Source organism: Diceros bicornis, chromosome 35 (genome assembly GCF_020826845.1).
Source record: "Diceros bicornis minor isolate mBicDic1 chromosome 35, mDicBic1.mat.cur, whole genome shotgun sequence".
NCBI lineage: Eukaryota > Metazoa > Chordata > Mammalia > Perissodactyla > Rhinocerotidae > Diceros > Diceros bicornis.
Genome location: NC_080774.1, coordinates 31,659,496 through 31,680,693, shown reverse-complemented (window position 1 = coordinate 31,680,693; position 21,198 = coordinate 31,659,496). Strand labels below are relative to the sequence as shown.

Genomic DNA, 21,198 nt, shown 5'->3' with positions numbered 1-21,198 from the left:
TAAAACTCCTCAGTGTTAATTTTTTTGTTTGTTTTTTTCTTTTTTGTGAGGAAGATCAGCCCTGAGCTAACATCCATGCCAATCCTCCTCTTTTTGCTGAGGAAGACTGGCCCTGGGCTAACATCTGTGCCCATCTTCCTTCACTTTATATGGGACGCTGCCACAACATGGCCTGACACGTGGTGAGTCGGTGTGTGCCCGGGATCCGAACCCAGGCCGCCAGCAGCAGAGAGTGCACACTTAACTGCTATGCCATGGAGCCGGCCCCCTCAGTTTTAATTTTAAATGCAGTAAATATAGATATAACTCACGTAAGCAAAAGCCTTTTGGGGTACTCAATTTTAAGCATGTAAAGGGCTCCTAAGACCAAAAAGTTGGAGAGCCACTGTGTTAGACCACATAATAGTATCCCACAAATCTCAGGTGACTTCTTTCTTTCTATTCCCACTTCATTCTTTTTTCTCTATGTTTTGGTTTGGATAATTTCTACTGACCTGTTTTTATCAATGAATTTTTCAATCTGGTTTAAGGATCTGTTTCTCTGCTGTGATTCCCCATCCATTCATTTGTTTTGCCTATCTTTTCTTGTAAATTCTTTAACATATTTATAATAGTTAACTATAGTTATTATAATTATTAACTCAGTTAACTAATAGTTAAACACTTCACTAATTCCATCATCTGAGTCATCTATGGGTTTCCTTATGTAGACTTTTTTGTCTTGATTATGGGTCATACTTTTCTGCTTTTTTGCATGTCTAGTAATTTTTTATTTTGAATTGGCCATTGTGGATGATGATTTGAAGTGGTTCTGTATTCTGTTATCTTCTTCTAAAGAGTATTCAGTATTTCATTAATGTAGGCAGTTAAATTACTCACCTTGATCCTGTGGAAGCTTGGTTTTAGGCTTTTTAAGGTAGTCTATTTTAGTTTTGCCCTTAGGCCTTGGGGATAGCCTTTAATTTGGGGCTGTAGTCCTTACCCTCTGGGGTTCCAGTGGAAAGCTCCAGGTATGTCATAAGTCCCCGGGTGAGAGTTGAACACAAGCCTCTGCTGAAATCTGCACTGCGCTGTCAGCCTTCCAGTTGACCTTTCCCCTGGGTCCTTGGAGTCTTGTGCCATTTAGGAATCACTCAGGGATTTCAAGGAAATGTTTATGCAGATTTTGAGGCTTACCCCTATTTGGCAGTCTCTCTTCCTGGATTTTCTCTCTCAATTTAGAACCGTCTGGAAGCCCCAAACTCTGACCTCTGAATTGTCAGCCCGTTAAGACTATTGCTTTCTGCTTGAGATCTGTTCCTCTGTGCAAGCTTATAATTGTCACTGGCAAGAGGGATAGTCTGACACAAGCTACTTTGCCGTTACTGAAACAGGTATTTAGGTTGTAACACCAAACATTTAATGTAATAAGCAACATAATAAGACATTACTATGTGTTTTGGTCTTTAAAATCTCCCATTTTTAAATCTACCATTTTAAAATGGCATATATACTCATATTTTTTTGGAACTTCACATAGCCCTGCTAATCAGCCCTCAGGATTTAATATGGATGGGGAACTCAAGGGTCAGAAAGTGATCTGGGACCTCTCTTTATCTAAGTGAGAATCTTACGCTAAGTATTCTTGAATAAATGCCTGTCACAGGTCCAGAATTCTAGTCAGTGTAAGGGAGTAACAGCACCTGCCCATCCACTTCCTCATTTTAGGCTGGACACATCCCTGTAGCAACTGTCTTGCTACTTTCCAGGGCTGGTGGGCAGAGACGTGGGTGGACAGAGCACTCAATAAAACCCCTGGGATCGTATTGATTTACATAGTCACACACCTAGATCCGTGAGACCACAGTGACATACATATATACAGAGGCACAGATACACAAAGATGCACACACAGATGAGCCCTGTGGGTACACGCACACTCAGAGTGTGACATACAGACTGAAATACAGAGGCATATATACAGCACACACACAGTCACTACTGGACCTGTGAGCCCCACAGTCCCACAAACTTATAGAGGTGCATACCCACCTGGACACAAGTCAGAATTGTGAGAGAACATCCACACACATACAGGTCTACAGATTCACCTGCACACGACATACACACACTGTCACACAGAACACAGCCAGGCAATCAGATATAGATGATCCTTTGAACCATCAACAACAGTCACAAAAAAGAACATACAGAGGGGTACAAGAACAAATACACACAGTCATTCATTCAGATCTGTGTGACTATGGTGAGACACACACACATACACGCAAACACATATCTATACAGACTCAGACCAGACCTATAAGTCAACAGATATATGTCAACACACAGAATCACACCAGACTCGCAAGGAAGCACGCGGGTGCATACAAGTTACACTCCCATGTTACAAAGCCTGCACACATGCCCATATCCAGTCACATCCAGAACTGTAAGGCAGCAGCCACATACAGGCCCACAGACTCACCTGTGCATAGGTGCCTGCGTACACTCTTTCTCAGAGGCACACCCACACAAACACAGATGAGACATGTAAGGCAAGAGCCACACAAAGTCAGAAATGAACGTAAGGTGGTTGTGTGTACTCATACAAACTGACCTAGACCTGTTAGACCTGTTGAGACACAAATATATACAGATTCACATATACACAGAGACTCACACACTCACCAGCCCTGTAAGGCAACAGCCACATGTCACGACACTCACAAATTCACAACTGGACTTGGGAAGCTCAGGTGCACCAAGTCCCACACCCTCTCAGGCTCCTGCCCTGGGGCTACTATTGAACACTGGTCCTGCACTCAGCAAGGGAGTCTGGCCACCAAGGAGTCAAATGAGAGTCAAGCAGAAATCTGGTAATAAACTTCGGTTCTGGAGTTACTCCGCCGAGGTTCAAAGCCTGGCTCCACCTCCTTCTGGCTGTGTGACCTGGAACAAGTCACTCTACCTCTTTGTGCCCCAGATTCCTCTTTAAAATGAGGGTAATAGTTACCAAACCTCACCGAGCTATTGTGACCATTCTGCCAGAATATACATGTCAAGCTCTTGGAAACATGCCTGGTATGTGGTCCGTGCTCAATAAATATTGGCTGCTGTTGGCATTGTCACTGTGTTAATGTTAGAGCGCTGTGTCAAGGCTGGGCCACCATCCAGACCTTCCTTCCCAAGCTCCTGGGTCCTTCCTGAGAGCTGGGCTGGTGCTCTCCCTCTGCGGGGGTCCCAGGTGCCGGCCCACCACTCCTAGTGTCCCTAGGGCCAGAGGCCTGAGCCTTTCCTGCAAAGTTGGATATGGGCCAGAGCCCACCTGACTCCACCTGGAGACACACACTCTTACACTTCGAGATACTGCCGCAGCACGGAGCAGAGAGCAGTCCTCCTGTCCCCAGAACCACATTTCCCAGGAGGCTGTGCTACATGCTCATCCGGGTCGGGTCAACAGAGCAGCCCCAGGGCCCCAGATGCCTTCTGGGAAATGGAGTCCGCCACCAGCACAGCGCGAAGTCTCCCGGGAGTTGTGGTTCGCATCCGGTCCGCGCAGGCGCACTTTCCCGCGGCAGCTGCCGAGCTGCTCCTTTGTGGTGGTCGCTGTTCTTTTGTGAGAGTCTGGTCCGCTGGCTCGGTCGGTCTGTCGGTCGGCAACGCTCCGCGCCCGCCTGCTCCGGGCACCTAAGCCCGAGGCCTGCCCTGGCCCCGCGCGCGGTGCCCCGGGCGGAGTGTGGGACGGCTGCGCGGGGCGCGGGTGATGGGGCGTGAGCGCAGCCTGGGGCGCGGGGCGCTGGCCGAGCCGGCCTGACCCCGACCGTAGGGGGCTCCGCGAGCGTGACTCCACCGGGCTCACCTGCAGGCCGCTGTCCCTGAGCCCCAGGAGCAGGACCCGCTCCTCTGGGCCTGGCCTGGGGCCCGGGAGTCTGCAGAGCTGCCCACGCCTCGGGGGGACGCTGCCGAGGGGCGCCATGGAGACCCCTGCCCCGAAGCCCCGGGAGACAGGTACAGTTGGCTCTTTTAGTCAGTGGGGCTGTGGATTTGCACTGGAAACTGACACTCAGAGAGATCAGGCTAGTTTCCCCGAAGCACCCAGCAGAATCAGGCCTCCTGCCTCTTCCCCGTGCCCAACCATTTGTTCCCACTGTCTCAGGCATGCTGATAAGAGGAAGGGAATGGCAGTGTTTTTCCTCCTTAATTGGAGTGTCTGAGACACGGAGTAGCAGAATTAACCCCTAACGCTGTATCAGAATGTGCCAGAATACTGGGGCTCGCTGCAGACCCCACCTGCGGGGCTGTTCCTGGCTCCTCGCTGATTCTTCCCCACGCCGGGTGTGGGGTGGGCTTTGGCTCAGCTGGTGGCTATGGGCAGACGAGCCCTCCTTGACTCATTTCTCCTTCCCAGCTTTGTCCTCTCAGGACCCTGCTCTTACCCTCAGAGAGAATCCAGAGGATAAATTGGGGCAGGGTTTCCCGGAAGCCAAGTCTGAGGTGAGTGGCTGTCTTTTCTTCCTTCTGAACATGTCCTTTTTTATGAAGAGGGTTGGCACCTTCCTTCCCCTGCCCAGGATCTTCAGTCATCCAGACAATCCACCCCCCCCCCCGGGGGCCTGCTCTCCTGTCCTCTGGGTGTGGGAAGAGCTCAAGTTGAAGAGTCCAGGTGGCGCCCCACGTGTGCTGTCAAGATGAATGTCCCTTCCGGCCTGAATCAGTCCAATGGGGTGGGTCAGTTGCCCAGGAGCTGTATGCCCAGCACTGTACCAGGAGCTCTGAGGACTGGTTTTAGTGGAACACACTCAAGTAGGTGACGGCTCACAAGAGATCACTTTGTTCATCTCCACGTGCAGACCCAGGGGATGTTTGTGGCCGTTGGTCCTTGTTTGGGAGGTTTTACTGGGATGGAATCAGGTAGCGGATGTGGAACGGCTGAAGGAAGGGCTGGGTTGCAGTTTGGCGTCACAGTGTTGGTAGGGGGTTCGTCCCTGTGTGCTTTTCCTTTGTACCAGGCCCTTAACGTGGGGTCTTCATGGAAAAACCTGGAGATTTAGAGGATCTGAGGGCTCATCAAGGAATTGGCCCTGAGACCACTTCTGCAGCTGAGCCGGGCCCAAATCGCTCCTTTTACAGACTTTGAGTTTTGCTCCTCATTTTATTCTACTACCTAAAACACTCCCACCCATCATAGTATTTAGAAGGGTACAGTTGATAAGGAGAGTGTGGGGTAGTGAGAAGGTCTGGAGGGTTGAGGGTCCTTTGACTTTTTTAGCATTTTGTGATTCTGTGTAACCTTTACTTGGAAGAGGTCTGATTACAGAAAAGTAGAAATAGCTGTAAAACACGTATCATGAGATGTGCCTAGCTTCCGTAATGTTTTAGAATGCTCTGTAGTTCTATAAAACTCTCAAGAGACATGGCAATCAAATGCAATGCATGATCCTTGATGGGTCATAGATCCAAAAAATTCCATCCAAGCAATTTGGGACAATTGAGGAAATTTGAAAGTTGATTGTATCTTAGATAATATTGTATCAGTATTGAATTTCTTGGGTATGATGATGGCAGTGCGATTATGTAGGAGAATGTCCTTGGGAGATACAAGCTGAAGAACGTAGGATGAGATATCGTGATGTCTGCAACTTATCTCCAAATGGTTCAGCAAAAAGTGTGCACATACACGTGTGTGTGCACGCATGTGTGAGTGCCTACCTCAAAGAGGTGGTACCTTTCCTGTGCAGAGCTGTTATTCCTAAGACATCAGCTTCTTAGATCTTTGAGTAACTGGTCCCACTCTCCTGAGCACTCTTCTCTCCAGCGGTTTCACTCACACTCATGGTCAAAGGCTCTGCTCTCCTGGGACATCCCCCAGGTCTGTTCTGACTTCTCTGCTAGTTTCATTACCACATCTGCCTTTGATTCCCACACATGCCCCCTGAGCGTTTTGTTTCCTGTTCTGCAGAATGAAGACACCAGATGTGGGCTTTAACCAGTGGCTTGGGAATACCCCCCAAAGGGCCTGTGCAAGGCTCGGATCCAACCTGCTCTTGCCCATTAACATGCCCACACTGAAGCCACGTAGCCTCTGACAGCCCCTCTCACCAGCGCCACATTCTGATGTCTCTGGAGCTTTATTTCTGCTGTTTTTCTCCTTCCCTCTACCAGTGCTGCCACCATTATGCTTCGTCACCATGTGCCTCAGTTATGGGCGTGTTCTCAACACATGTCCTTAGACCCATCTTCTCGTCTCCCTGAAGTTCAGTGGTTTTTTTTGGATCAGGTTTATTGAGGTATAATTTATATTCGATAAGGTTCTCCAATTTTAAGTATAGGATTTGATGAGTTCTGGCAAGTGGACACAGTTGTGTGACCAGCACCACAATAATGATATAGAACATTTCCATCACCCAAAAAGTTCCCTCATGCCCCTTTGCAGTCAGTCCTCTCCCCCTACCCTTTAGCAACCACTGTAATTTTGCCTTTTTTAAGAATTTCCTTCAGAATTATATAGCATGTAGTCTTTTGTTTCTGACTTATTTCTCTTAGCATAATGCTTTTGAGTTCATCCGTGTCATTAGGTGAATCAGTTTTTTCCTTTTTCTTGCTGAGTAATATTCTGTTTGTCTTAGTTTACAAAGGCTGCCATGGCCAAGTGCCACAGACTAGGTGCTTTAAACACAGAAGTATATTGTCTCACAGTTCTAGAGACTAGAAGTCCAAGATCAAGGTGTCAGCAGGGTTGGTTTCTTCTGAGGCCTCTCTCCGTGGCTTGTTGATGGCCTCTTCTCCCTCTGTCCTCACATGGTCTCTGCTCTGTCTGGTTCCAAATTTCCTCTTCTTATAAGGACACCAGTCCTATTTGATTGGGGCTCACCCTAATGACCTCGTTTTACCTTAATCACCTCTTTAAAGACCCTCTCACCAAATACAGTCACATTCTGAGGTACCAGTGGTTAGGGCTTCAGCATATGAATTTAGAGGGGACACAATTCAACCCATAACACCATTGTAGAGATATTCCACAATTTGTTTATCTGTTTACCAGCTGATGGACATTTAGGTTGTTTCCACGTTTTGACTATTACAGATAAACCTACTGTAAATGTTTGACTACAAGTATAGACATGTTTTTTATTTCTCTTGAATAAATCTAAATGTAATTGCTGAGTCAGACAATAAATATATGTTTAATTATCGATTTTATTGATCTTTTCAAAGAGCCATCTTTCGGTTTCATTGATTTTTCTCTATTGCTTTTCTATTTTCTGTTTTGTTGATTTCTGACACTTATTATTTCCTTCCTTTACTTTGGTTTCTTTGGTTTACTTAGATATTTATTTAGCTCTTTTCTTCTTTCACCTTATAGCATTCAATGCTATAAATTTTTCTCTAAGCACTGCCTTAGCTACATCCCATAAATTTTGTGTCGTATTTTCATTTTTATTCAATTCAAAATAGTTTCTAATTTCCTTTGTGATTTCTTCTTCAACCATGTGTTATTTAGGAGTGTGTTGTTTAATTTCCAAATATTTGGGGGATTTTTCAGATATCTTTCTATTATGGATTTCTAATTTAATTCTATTGTAGTCAGAGAAGGAACTTTGTATGATTTGAGTTCTTTCAAATTTATTAAGACTTATTTTATTGCCCAGAATGTGGTTTATCTTGGTAAATGTTCTGTGTGCCCTTGGAAGGAATGTGTATTCTGCTTTTGTTGGATAGAGTGTTCTGTAAATGTCAATTAAGCCAAGTTGAATGATATATCCTTACAGATCTTCTGCTTACATGTTTTATCAGTTATTGAGAGAGATTATTGTTGAAATCACCAAATGTAATTGTGAATTTGTTTATTTCTCTTTTCAGTTTTATCAGGTTTTTGCTTTATGTATTTTGAAGCTCTGTTAGTAGGTGCATCTATATTTAAGATTATTGTAAGCTCTTACATTATATAATGTCTCTCTTTATCTCTGATGATAGTCCTTGCTTTGAAATCTTTGTCTGGTGTTAATATATCCATGTCAGCTTTCTTTTGATTAGTGTTTGCAGGGTATATCTTTTCCGATTCTTTCACTTTTAATCTGTCTTTGTCTTTGTTTTTAAGGTGGGTTTCTGTAGCTGGCATATAGTTGTCTTACTTTTTTTTTGTTCAATTTGACAATCTCTAATTTTTAATTGGAGTTTGACCATTCACATTTAATATAATTATTGATATGGCTGGATTTACATCTGGCATTTTGCTATTTGGTTTCTATATGTCTTGTGTCTTTTTGTTTCTGTTTCTCTCTTAATGCCTTCTTTTTTTATTATAATTTTATTTATTTATTTATTTTTTTCCCCCAAAGCCCCAGTAGATAGTTGTATGTCATAGTTACACATCCTTCTAGTTGCTGTATGTGGGACGCGGCCTCAGCATGGCCGGAGAAGCGGTGCGTCGGTGCGCGCCCGGGATCTGAACCCGGGCCGCCAGCAGCAGAGTGCGCACCCTTAACCACTAAGCCACGGGGCCGGCCCCTCTTAATGCCTTCTTTTGAAGTAAACAAATATTATTTTAGTATACTCTTATTTCCTCTGATTTTATTAACTTATTTTCCCGTTTAGTTACTTGGTTGGATGCTGAAGTGAATTTTACTTTGTTGAGTGTTGGATTTTTTGGAATTTCTTAAATATTTCTGGGATTTGTTCTGGGATGCAGTGAAATTACTTAGTGTCAGTTGGATCCTTTCCAGGCTTGCTTTTATGTTTTGTTAAGGTTGGTCCAGATTAGCCTTTAGTCTCAGGCTAATTTTGCCTCATCAATGAGGCAATACCCTTCTGGGGACTTTTCTTAGTGCCTCACACAGCAGAAGGACGTTCCACTCTGGCCAGTCAGAACACAAACTATTCTCAGCCCCATGTGAGTTTTAATGATTGTTTTGCCTACTTCCATTTGGTGTTTCTTTCCCTGGTTTGAGATCGTTTCCTCCCAGGCACACGCCCCTCAGTCAGTGTCAAGTGGATCCAGAGTTCTAAGTCTGTGCAGCTCCCTCTGCTCTGGCATGTTGCCCTGCAAATTTTAGTCTCCTTGGTCTCCCCAAACTCTGTTCTCTGTCTCTTCAACTCCTCAGACCACAGGCTGTCTGGGTGCCTGCTCCCTGCGCTGCGGTCTGGAAATTGCGTCCAGGTAGAAAGGTGAGGTGGTTGTAAGGCTCACTTTGTTTCCCTTCTCTCAGGGGTCTCTGTTCTCAGCTGTCCCTTGTCCAGTATCTGGAAATTGACCATTGTTTCATACATTTTGCCCAGTTTACTAGTTGTTTGAGGTAAGAGGGCAAATCTGGTCCCTGTTATCTCTTTGTGGCTGGAAGCAGAACAGGAAGCTGAGTTTTTACCATGCTGCGTCCTCACTCCTCCAGCCCATGCTCAGAACCTCTTCACCTCCCTCCCTCCTGCCTGCCGTCTGTCTTACCTGCTGCAAGATACAAACACCATGACCTTGGGGTAGACGTCTTCATACTCTGACCACAGCAGCGCCTCCCGCTGCTCTGGTGCCCCTCGTCCACTGAGGCCTGCCGCAAGGCCAGAGCTCCGCATGCATGATGTATCAGAATGGCCTCCACCCCTCCCTCCTCTCCAACCTCAGTTCCTCCTAGTGCCAAGGCCGGACACCCCCCCGTTCCGTGCCCCCGCCCACCCTGCTGTGGTCTGCCTCTCCTCTAATGCCTCAGATGGTAGTCATCCCTGTTATGACTCTGTATGCAGCTGAACTGCTGTTTTCTTCTCATAGGGCCAGGGGCTGGGTCTCTGACCTCTTGGTGTGCCCAGCCAGAGGGGTGGGAGATGGCCACGCGGGGGCTGACAGACACTGGGCCCTTTCCTTGGTATCCAAGACTGGCATACGCTTACCCCATTTCATTCTCTCCTCAACCATGGGGGATCCCATCGTTCCCATTCCATTCTGTAGCTGGAGAAACTGAGGCTCACGGAAGCTGGGTGGCTTTACCAAAATGGTAAAGCTAATCTTTGTTCTGCTTTGATTTTCCTTCTTCATTGTAAAATAATTTGTTTTTTAAATTTACAAAACCAGTTTTGCTTTTAACAAGTTATACAATGCAGTCTGTTAATAATCTCCTCCTTTACCCGTACGATCTCAAATGAGTACTCATTTCCCTGAGACAACCAGTATTCTCAGTTCTGATATTTATTCTTCCACATCGCTCTCCTTGTTCACATAAGCAAACTCGAACATACATAGACATAGACTTAAACAAAGTGGAATCATACTGTACACATTCTAGTGCTTCCCTTGTTTTATTGAGATGTAATTCATATACCATAAAATCCACCCTTTTCAAGTATACAGTTCAGTGCTTTTAGTATATTCACAAAGTGGTGCAACCATCACCACGATTAATTTTAGAACATTTTCATCACCCCAAAAAGAAACCCCATACACATTAGCAGTCCCTCCCCATCCCCCTCCCTTCCAGCCCTCAGCAACCACCCATCTACTTTGTGTCTCCATATTTGCATTTCATACAAATGGGATCATACAGTACGTGGCCTTCTCTGTCTGGCTTCCTTCACTTAGCATAATATGCAATGCATTCCTTGGAAAGCCGCCTTGTTCTGCGTGGTCTGCCTGTACGCCTGTCCTCTAACTGAGTCAACCGTGCTCAGCCGTGGTGGTTGGTGGGTTTGGGTAAGTGTGGTGCTATAACACCCAACCTTGCATTTGCTTCCTTGTGTGCAGGAACTCCTGTTTCTTTGGTGTAAATACCCAAAAGGGTAGAGCCTTCCTACTCCTGCCACAAGTGCTTCCTCATGGTCGGGTACCAGGTTTTAATTCGTGCTACTCTGACAGGTGAAAAGTATTATCTTATTTTTGTTTTGATTTGCATTTTCCTGGCAAAAATCATTAATTTTTTTATAACTCCATTGGAAATTTGCATTTCTTCCTCCTTGAATGGCTTTCTCTTGTTTTTAAAATTTTGAAACATTTAAAACAGAGAGTAATAACAACCTTCTATCTACCTACTTTAAAAACTTAACAAATGTTCAAATTTTGTCATATTTACTTCAGATCATTTAAAAAAGACAAAGCATTGAGGGTAAAGGCAAAGTGCTTTTTTCATCCTCCCCCGTCTCATTCTCTCCCGCCCTCCCCAGTCCATGGCAATATCATAGAATGGGGCACAGCAGACACTGCTGGTGCCTCATGTGTGACCGTGACTCACTGGATCGTCACCGCCACGCAGTGACAATGAGCGTCTCATTTTACAGACAAGGGAACTGAGTTACCCCCACTCACAGAGCGGTAAGAGCAAGAGTGGGGAGCCCACCCAGGCCGTTGGGCTCAGAGCCTGTGCCCATCTGCTGGATAGTGGAGCTAGATGTGCATCTGAGTATTCATAAACTCCACACGGTACTGTGTGTGTTTCTAGATGGTTCTGTGAAGGATATCACACTGGGCATGAGTCCCTCAATCTGCTTTTGTTCCCGCTGCTGTGTTCTTGAGAGCTCCCCGCAGGGACAGGTTAGTCCGGCCTGTTTGTTTTCACTGCTGCACAATGTTCGGTTGTATATTCATCCCTACTAATGGGCGTTAAGTTTGTTTCTAGTGTGTTCTCAGTCACTCTGGGCTGGGTGGGAATCTCGAAATGGACGAGGCACAGGAAACACATGCTCTCTACTAGAGATGGTAGAATTGCTTTCCAAAGCAGATATTCCTGACACCTGCTGAATGGGATGAGACCATCCCATTTCCCCACGGACCAGCCCATGCTTGGTATTTTCAGACTGTAAACGTTTTGCCTCTGCAGTGTGTGAAATGGTCTCTTGCTGTTGTATTTTTCATTTCTGGATGTCTAGTGAGATTGAGCATCTGCTCATGTGCTTATCAGCCATTTGCAAGTCTTCCGTGAATTGTCTGCTTATATTCTATGCCCGTTTTTCTCTTTCTTAGTGATTTTTCAGTGTTCCACTGCAAGAAAACTTTCATGGAGCAAATATCAGTCTTCTCCTCATGGTTTCTGGGTTTCCTGTCGCACTGACAGTCTCTGCCACCCAGGAATTTACAGAATTGTCTCCCATAAGTCTTCACATTTAGACCCTTGCTCCAACTGGAGTTTTATGTACGGTATGAAAAGTGGTTTCATCTTTTTTACTGTTTTATGTTGACATTTGTCTTAGTCAGCTCAGGGCTGCCATAACAAATACCACAGACTGGGGTATTAAACAACAGAAAATTATTTTCTCACAGTTCTGGAAGCTGGAAGTCCAAGATCAGGGTGCCAGCAGGGTCGATTTCTGCTGAGGGATCTCTTCCTGGCTTGCAGACGGCCACCTTTCCCCATGTCCTCACATGGCCTTTCCTCAGTGGGTGCAGTGGGGAGAGAGATCTCTGTTGTCCTCGTCTCAGAAGAACACCAGTCCTGTCAGATTAGGGCTTATGACCACCCTTATGACCCCAGGTAACCTCTCGTTACCTCCAAAGGAACCTATGTCCAAATGCTGTCATGTTGCAGCTGAGGGTTTCAACATATGAATTTCTGGGGGACACAGTTCAGTCTGCAGCAGTATTGATAACTGTCTAAAAATATAAACCACTTTTAAAACTAAAAGTCAAAGCTCCGGTGACCCCAGAGCGGGTCCCCACTTTTCCTGACCGCCTGGTAGGCTCCTGGTAGGCAGGAGGCCTAACCTCAAAGCTTGACGGTCCGCACCCCCTGCCTAACTCTGGGCGTTGATGTGGATCCAGGGCTTCCGGAGAAACCTGGTGGCCTCTGGGAGCTTGGCCCCACACTAGTCACTCCCCGGCGAATGCTTACGAGGTGGAAACCAGGCCTCTCTCCCTTGGTTTATTCTTCATTCTTTTTTTTTTTTTTTTAAAGATTTTATTTATTTATTTATTTTCCTCCCCAAAGCCCCAGTAGATAGTTGTATGTCATAGCTGTACATCCTTCTAGCTGCTGTATGTGGGACGCGGCCCCAGCATGGTCGGAGAAGCGGTGCGTTGGTGCGCGCTCGGGATCCGAACCCGGGCCGCCGGCAGCGGAGCGCGCGCACTTAACCGCTAAGCAACGGGACCGGCCCTATTCTTCATTCTTATGTCTAACTTAACGCCCTCTCTAGAGTTCAAGCCAGACTCCCATGGCACCGGCGTCTTTGAAGAGAGAACAGTTAATCAGCAGCTGCTTAGAAAACAGCCTCCTCACCTTGCCACCTGCGGGCTGAGCCCTGACAGGCCCTGAGAGCTTATTTGCTGGCAAGTGGGGATCCAGAGTAGGGCTGGAGCATGCTGAGTATGGAGACCGTCGGGGGCGGCGGCCTGGAGGCTCCAGAGCGGGTGAGGTGCCCTGGCCGGCCAGCAGAAGAGCCTGAGGCTCGAGAGTCATTTGGGGCTTTCATGCTACTTGGAACTGGAGTGACTGAGTGGGTGGCAGGGGTTACGCCACAATCAGTGACTGGCATTGGGGGAGGGCGGGAGCAGGTCACAGGTGGGATGGACTGGGACGTGGGCCCAGGGAAGGTAGGGGAGCAGGGGGGCCAGCAGGAAGGAGTTGGGGGCAGGTAGGAAGGACATGGAGCGGCTCCCTTGGTGACAGAACTTGCTGATAAGTACAGGGTTTCCTTCTTTAGGGTGTAATAATGGCTTCCTGCCTGGGGTTGGGTCCTTTTGCAGTGGTGAGATTTGAGTAGGGTTTCTGAGTTCTTTCAAGTTCTGTAAGTTTGACATACTTGACCCCGGGCAGCATAGCATGTTACCCAGAACTTATTACAGCAGCCTCCATGCCTGCCACAGTGCTCATATGTGGGCTGCCCAGTTAGCTGGGCCCTCCTGGTCCAGAAGGCTGGGGTCTGCATGGTGATTCCCAGCTCAGTTGTGGTGCGTAGGTCGGGGCTGTATGGCAGACGGCGTCTACGGCGCAACCTTCCACGCTCGAGAGATCCCGTGAGGTCCTCAGTCAACTCGTGGCTCCCTGGGAACCATGAACACAATTAGGATCACTCCTGTCCTGGGTGAGTGAGAATGTGCATGTTGTTCCAGGTGACTTTCAAGGATGTGGCCGTGGACTTCACCCAGGAGGAGTGGGGCCAGCTGGACTTCCCTCAGAGGGCCCTCTACCGGGATGTGATGCTGGAGAACTACCAGAACCTTCTCGCCCTGGGTAAGCTGGCTCCCCAAGGCTCAGAGTCTGCAGTCTGGTCATTCTGCCATGCCGTAGATATTACCAAGCCCCCCTTCAGCACCAGCCCTAGTGCTGGGCTCAGCAGGATGCTGGGGTTGTGGTTTCTGCCCCCACGCCCTTGTGGCAGGCCTCTGCCGTGTCACCGTCATCCTTGTCTGGAGGTGTGGCTGGTCCCAGGTTGGGGCCCAGAGGAGAGGGAGGGGGTCCTGGAAGCCCAGCCTGCCCTGGAGCTTTCCAGGGGAGACGGAGGGGGGTGTCAGTACCTGTGGGGTCCTCAGAGTACATGCCTCAGTTTGAGTTCTGAGTCTGAGATCCCCGTCCCCAGGGATGGCACACACCTTTCAGTGCTGGCCAGTGCTGTTCCTGGGGCTGTTCTGTCTTGTTGGCCAGTTCTGGAGAGCTGCAGCACACACAGCCACACCATTTTCTCCCCACGAGCAGGGCCTCCGGTCTGCAAGCCAGACGTGATCTCCCACCTGGAACGAGGCGAGGAGCCATGGCGGGTACCCAAAGAAGTCCCTGGAGGGGCTTGTCCAGGTGAGCAGGGGACACAGTGGAAGGATGTAGAGCCCCGCCATCTGACGCCCCTCCCCACCACCCTCTGTGACCCTCCCATCACAGCCCTGCTTTCCTTCCACAGTCGACTGCCCCAGCTCCATATGCGCCTGCTTAGTGCCCTTTCTAGAACCTTCCCTTCCTTCCTTCACCACATACATTAAGCACCAACTTTGCGCTGGGAATACAGCAGGGAACAAAACAGGCAAAGACGTCTGCCTTCTGTTGGTGGGAGACAGAAGTTATATCTACGTGTATGGAAACATTCAACAAATGGCGATTGTTAGATGGCGCCAAGAGAAATGAAGGAGGGTCGGGGTGGGGAGTGTTTGTGGAACTGGGGTCAGGGCTTCGCTCCCTGAGAAGAGGGCAGAGTCAGCCTGGGGACCGAGAAAGACAGGGACACGGGACACTGTCTTCCCCATTTCGCAGAGGTGGCCCCAAGGAAGACGTGGAACGAAGCTTGCGAGAGCCTTATTTAGCTTTTAAAGAGACGTATATACATCTCAGGGACCAAGAACGCATTTACAATTTCAAGTGTTCTAAAAGAAATGCTGAAGAGAGGTGGGGGAGTTCTTTTCCCCTTCCAGCACCAGGGAAAATTTAAGTTTAATTATTGTTTTTGGACTTGTATTTACCCCGTGTTCACACCCAGCACTTACCCAATTCTGACACACACAGTTGCTCAGTTGATGTCTCCGTGAGGGAATCGTCTCTGCCCACCAGGCCCAATTTGCTCTACTCCTTTCCCAGCTCCTGGCTCTTTTCAGAATTCCCTTGGCTTCTCTGGTGGCTCCTGTCCCCCTTCCTGCCCTTCCTTCCTTCTCGCTGGCTTGCTTGCCCTGTCTCACCCTGGGTGCGCTCCCCTTGGCTCTCTGCCTTGGAGCTCTCTAGCTCTGTTGTTCTCTGCTCTCTCTTCTGTGCTTATCTACGTCTCCAGGTCAGATCTCAAATCTGAGTTCCAGTGCCTGCTTACAGAAAATTGCCTTTTCCATTCCTTACAGAATGGGAGCCCAGGCCTGAGACGGAAGAGTCGTCTCAACAGCAGGGCATTTACAAAGAAGAGCCTTCTCAGGAGCCCATCAGGGAGCAGCTGGCGGGGTCCAGTCTCCACAGCCCCGGTCTGGGTGATGGGTGGGCCTGGGAGGGCCCAGCAGCTGCTTTGTCGAGAGGTGAGGCTGTGCTCTGGAGGCGAGCGCCTGCCAGCTGTGGGGACATTTTCATGGAGGAGTGCTGGCAGGGACGTGAGGCGTCTGAGAAGGCTTTTCGCCTCAGGTGCACCCTCTTTGCCCAGCAGAGCATTCCTGTAGAAGCAGACTCTCCTGACAGACACATTGACAATTTCCAGTGCAGCAAGGCCGTAACCCAGCACCAGAGAATGTGCACAGGGAGAAACTCTTGCAAGTCCAGTGAACACAGAAAACATCCACCTGTGAACAGGCGGCGGGGCGCTGGTACCGGGGAGGGTCTTTTTGTGTGTAGCGAATGTGGGAAAGCCTTCCATCAGAGCTCATCCCTCACCCTGCACCAGCGCTGGCACACACGGGAAAAAGCCTACAAGTGTAACGAGTGTGGCAAGGCCTTCACATGGAGCACCAACCTCATCGAGCACCAGAGGATCCACACTGGGGAGAAACCATTCTTCTGTGGGGAGTGTGGGAAAGCCTTCAGCTGTCACTCCTCACTGAATGTGCATCACAGGATTCACACAGGTGAGAGGCCCTACAAGTGCAATGCCTGCGAGAAGGCCTTCAGCTGCAGCTCGCTGCTTAACATGCACCTGAGGGTCCACACTGGGGAGAAGCCCTACAAGTGCGGCGAATGCGGGAAGGCCTTCAACCAGAGGACACACCTGACACGGCATCACAGAATCCACACGGGAGAGAAGCCTTATAAGTGTGATGAGTGCGGGAAGGCCTTCACTTGCCATTCGTCCCTGACTGTGCACGAGAAAATCCACAAAGGAGACAAGCCGTTTAAATGCAGCGACTGTGAGAAGGCCTTCAATAACCGCTCACGCCTCACCCTCCATCAGAGGATCCACACGGGAGAGAAGCCCTTCAAGTGCAGCGACTGTGGGAAGGGCTTCAGCTGCCACTCCTACCTCGTCGTGCACCAGAGGATCCACAGCGGGGAGAAGCCCTTCAAGTGCAACGAATGTGGGAAGGCCTTCAGCTCCCACTCCTACCTCATCGTGCACCAGAGGATCCACACCGGGGAGAAGCCCTTTGACTGCAGCAGATGCTGGAAGGCCTTCAGCTGCCACTCGTCCCTCATCGTGCATCAGCGGATCCACACTGGAGAGAAGCCCTACAAATGCAGTGAGTGCGGCAAAGCCTTCAGCCAAAACCACTGTCTCATTAAGCATCAGAAAATCCATTCTGGGGAGAAGTCGTTTAAGTGTAATGAGCGTGGTGAAGTGTTCACGTGGAGTGCCCACCTCACCGAGCACCAGAGAGCGCACAGCGAGGAGAAGCCCTTCGCCCTCCAGTTCAACAAGCACTTGCTGAGCACGTACTTCATGCCCAGCAGCTTGCTGTGCACGGGGGGCACAGGCGTGAGTGGCAGGGAGCCCATAGATGCGCTGGACGTGGCAGAGCTCCTGTGTGTGGTTCAGCCCTCAGCCAGCAGTAATTGCCCCCTGGGCAGCAAGCCTGGAAATTGACCTGGCACACTCGCCATCACAGTAGCCACCGTTGCCTCTCCCCAGGGTGAGTGGGGGAAGTGCAGTGGCTCATATGTGCAGACTGCTCCTCCCTCCAGATACCTGCAACTTGCCCTCTGGCCTGTGTGCAGATACCTTCTGAGACACCTCTCAGAGGTTGTCACCTCCTTAGGCAAGGAGACGCTGTAAGCCAAGAGAGCTGAGGGTCATTTGAGGGTGCCCCTCGTCCTGTTTTCCTTGATGGGTTTGGGAGTCAGTGACAAGGGACTAGATCTTTCCTGCAGATAAGAAGAAGCTCTGTTGATTGTTGTGTCTTTAGACAGCCTCCTGGCTTGATTTTCAGGAGGCATTTCCTCTGTAACGCGTGGTGTTTAGAATAATAATAAGTTTAAAAACCCAGAAGAATTATGAACAGTATTACTTCCAAGTGAACATTATTCTGTTCCAGGAGGGGAGAATAATTTTGGATGGTGGGGGTTTGGGGAGAAGCCGCGTTTCCTGGGCTTGCCTCACTGAAGTAGCCCTACTGCAGAGTCCTTTGTTAGTGGCAGCGCAGCCGCCACCAAAGCAGAGGCCAGCATCAGAGTAGCCAGTCCTGATGTGCCAGCATCGTGCCTGGCCGTCCAGTGTGTGGGGGGATACTGGGAGCACTCGGGTGCCCAGTGTGTCCTGGGAAGATGGGTCCACGTCGGGATGGATGTATCTAGAAATGTGCCTTCCCCCTAGGCCAGTGAGGCTGCCTCGTGGGCCTCTCCATGAACCATCGAGCTCAGCTCACCAGCTCAGCTCCACAGGAGGAGCCGCTCCACAGAGACCCACCCCACCCTCTCTGCAGAGATAGGAAGACCTGTTCCTCTGGGATTAATGTTACTTCTACACAGTTCTGAGCAAGTATAAGCTGCCTTCTCAGTGATAACACTTTACATTTGTATACAGTGCTATAGTTTATGAAATGCTTTTAGTATACTTTTTTAAATTATGGAGGCAAAATACCACATTTCAGAAAATGTGGAATTAAGAAAAGAATATGCCCATAATTCTTAATAAAACTGCATTTTTCACTTCAATACATTACCTTCTGCATTTTTCAGATTGCATTTTTACATTACTTTAAACATAGCATATATATCATTTTTATCTTTTTTTTTCCACTTAGCTTTGTAGCAGAATTTTTTCCCAAGTAACTCCAAATTCTTTATAATTCTACATGGAGGCATAGTATTCCATTAGATATTCTTTTGTTAGAATATGCTGAAGTTATGTTTTCACTATTATAAATCATTCTTCATAGAACATCTTTTTGCATTATATTTCTTTCTTTTTTTTTTTTTTTGCTAAGGAAGATTCGCCCTGAGCTAACAATTGTTGCCAGTCTTTCTATTTTGTATGTGGGTCACCACCACAGCATGGCCGCCGACAAGTGGTGTAGGTCTGTGCCTGGGAACCGAACACGGATTGCTGAAGTGGAGCATGCCAAACTTGACCACTAGGCCACGGGGCTGGCCCCTGCATTATACTTCTTTAGTGTTTTGTTAGATTTCTAGAAGTGAAAGTTTTAAGATGAAGGAAATGAGCAGTTTAGGAATCATTTGAGTGTATTGTGGGTCATGTGATAACAGAGTAACACTGTTTCATTATGAAGAAACCAAGTGGCAACTCTGGTCAGGTGGGAGCATTCTGCACACGTCCATCTCCCAGAGACAGGCGCTGGTCAGAGCCAGGTGCCCACACATTCTTTGTTCAGGGCACAGTGACGACAGTAATGATCCTGGGACCTACAGCTCCACTGCTTTCCTTCAGAGTGTCCACGAGCCGGCCTGGCTTGATGTGGTCCCCAGGGCCACATTGTGACAGTCGTGGGCTCTTCCTCTGTGACAAATAGGAAAAGTTCTATTTTACAACTGTGTTGGTAAAAGACAAATATAATCTAGGCTTTAGTCTTTGTTATCATATTTATTTTTCTTCTGATTTGGAAAGAAATTCAAATGGAAACCTCTCCGTGGGCCCGGCTTGCCTGCTATCCGCCCTGCAGTGCTGCCCCTGGCTAAGGGTGCTTCCCCACGCGCCTCTGAGAACTGATGAGGTTGACCGTTGGATGGGTTTTTATTACTGGTCTTTCTTCTTGAAAATTATTTGAATATACCCTTTGCCCCTCTTTCTATTGGAGTCTTGATGTTTTTCTTTTATTTACATATAAACTTTTTCTGATTATACGAATAATATGCATATATTGAACAAATTCGAAAAAAAAATCAGAAAATTGTAAGAATAAGATGACCGTCTGGGGGCCGGCCTGGTGGTGCAAGCAGTTAAGTGCGCGCGCTCCGCTGCGGCGGCCTGGGGTTTGCTGGTTCGGATCCTGGGTGCGCACCAACGTACTGCTTGTTAGGCCATGCTGTGGCAGCGTCCCATATAAAGTGGAGGAAGATGGGCACGGATGTTAGCCCAGGGCCAGTCTTCCTCAGCAAAAAGAGGAGGATTGGCAGATGTTAGCTCGGGGCCGATCTTCCTCACAAAAAAAAAAAGATGACCCTCGGTATCAGTTCATGGGTCGTGACCTGGAGATAGATTTCCTTCTGGTTTTTTCTGTGCATATACACATATGCTTTTTCTCTTAAAACAAAACTGGATTCATACTCTGCATGTCATTTTTATCCTTTTCCATTTAACATTTTATGATGAGCATTTTCCATGTTATAAAATATTTTTCAGAGATATTATTATGGCTACATCATATCTTATAATTGTATCATGATTTACCTGTTCCTTTATTGTTGAACATCAGGATTATCTGTACCTATAAATGACTCTGGAACATAAACCTGTGTGCCCGTCTGTGATTATTTCCTCAGAGTAAATTCTGAGAAGCGGAGTGAGCGGGCCGAGGCCATGAGCTTGTCGAAGCTGTTGGTGTTTCCAGATTGACCCCAGCACTGCGCTCCTCGTTCCCGCTCTCCCCACGGCCCTGCAAGTGGCCCTTACTGCACCCCTGCCAGCACTCAGCAGCGGCTCCTCGCTTTCTGTACTTGCCATTTTCACAGATTAAGAATGTCATTTGTTGGTATTTTTTTACCTTTTTTCCCTTCGTATGAATTGTCCCTGTCTTTTGTCCACTATTCCATTGAGTCTTGTTACATACACACACACACACACACGTATATACATATACACGTACACTACATATACACACAAACACACATATACACACGCATATGTATCACCTTGGCATACATTTTCTATGTGTTACCGTATTTTTAATGAACAAAGGTTTTCAAATTCTGTGTAATTAGGTCTATTCAATTTTTTTCTTTGTATTTTTCCTTGGCCCTTAGAAAGCCCCTACCTTGGCCCGCCCCATGGCTTAGCAGTTAAGTGCGCGCGCTCTGCTGCTGGCGGCCTGGGTTTGGATCCCGGGCGCGCACCGACGCGCCACTTCTCCAGCCATGCTGAGGCCGCGTCCCACATACAGCAACTAGAAGGATGTGCAACTATGACATACAACTATCTACTGGGGCTTTGGGGAAAAAAATAAATAAAATTATTAAAAAAAAAAAAGCCCCTGTCTTGCGTTGTATTTTGGTTCCATATGTTACATTTAACTCTTAGATCCCTCTAGTTGGGATATAAAATTCAGGATCTCTGCATCATTTTTGAATTGTATTCCTCACTGTTACGTAGACCTGTCTTTTCCCTTTGTAGCTTCATAATTTAATATATGGTAGGACCAAGACTACATTTTTAGTAGGTTTTTAAACATTTATTTTTTTCATCTATTCTTCCAGGTAACCCAGGATTATTTTCTCAGAACTCAGCCTCTTCATGTCCCTGCATATC

The 21,198-nt window shown here is 47.7% G+C and overlaps 1 protein-coding gene across 1 annotated transcript; it reads left to right on the top strand.

Moving 5' to 3' along the window:
• Positions 1-3,573: 3,573 nt before the first annotated feature.
• Positions 3,574-20,304, top strand: ZNF74 (zinc finger protein 74). The gene is made up of 5 exons (XM_058532118.1): positions 3,574-3,990; positions 4,391-4,476; positions 14,003-14,123; positions 14,586-14,681; positions 15,704-20,304. The coding sequence occupies exons 1-5, from the start codon at positions 3,957-3,959 to the stop codon at positions 17,362-17,364; spliced, it is 1,998 nt and encodes a 665-aa protein (XP_058388101.1). The 5' UTR covers positions 3,574-3,956; the 3' UTR covers positions 17,365-20,304.
• Positions 20,305-21,198: the final 894 nt, after the last annotated feature.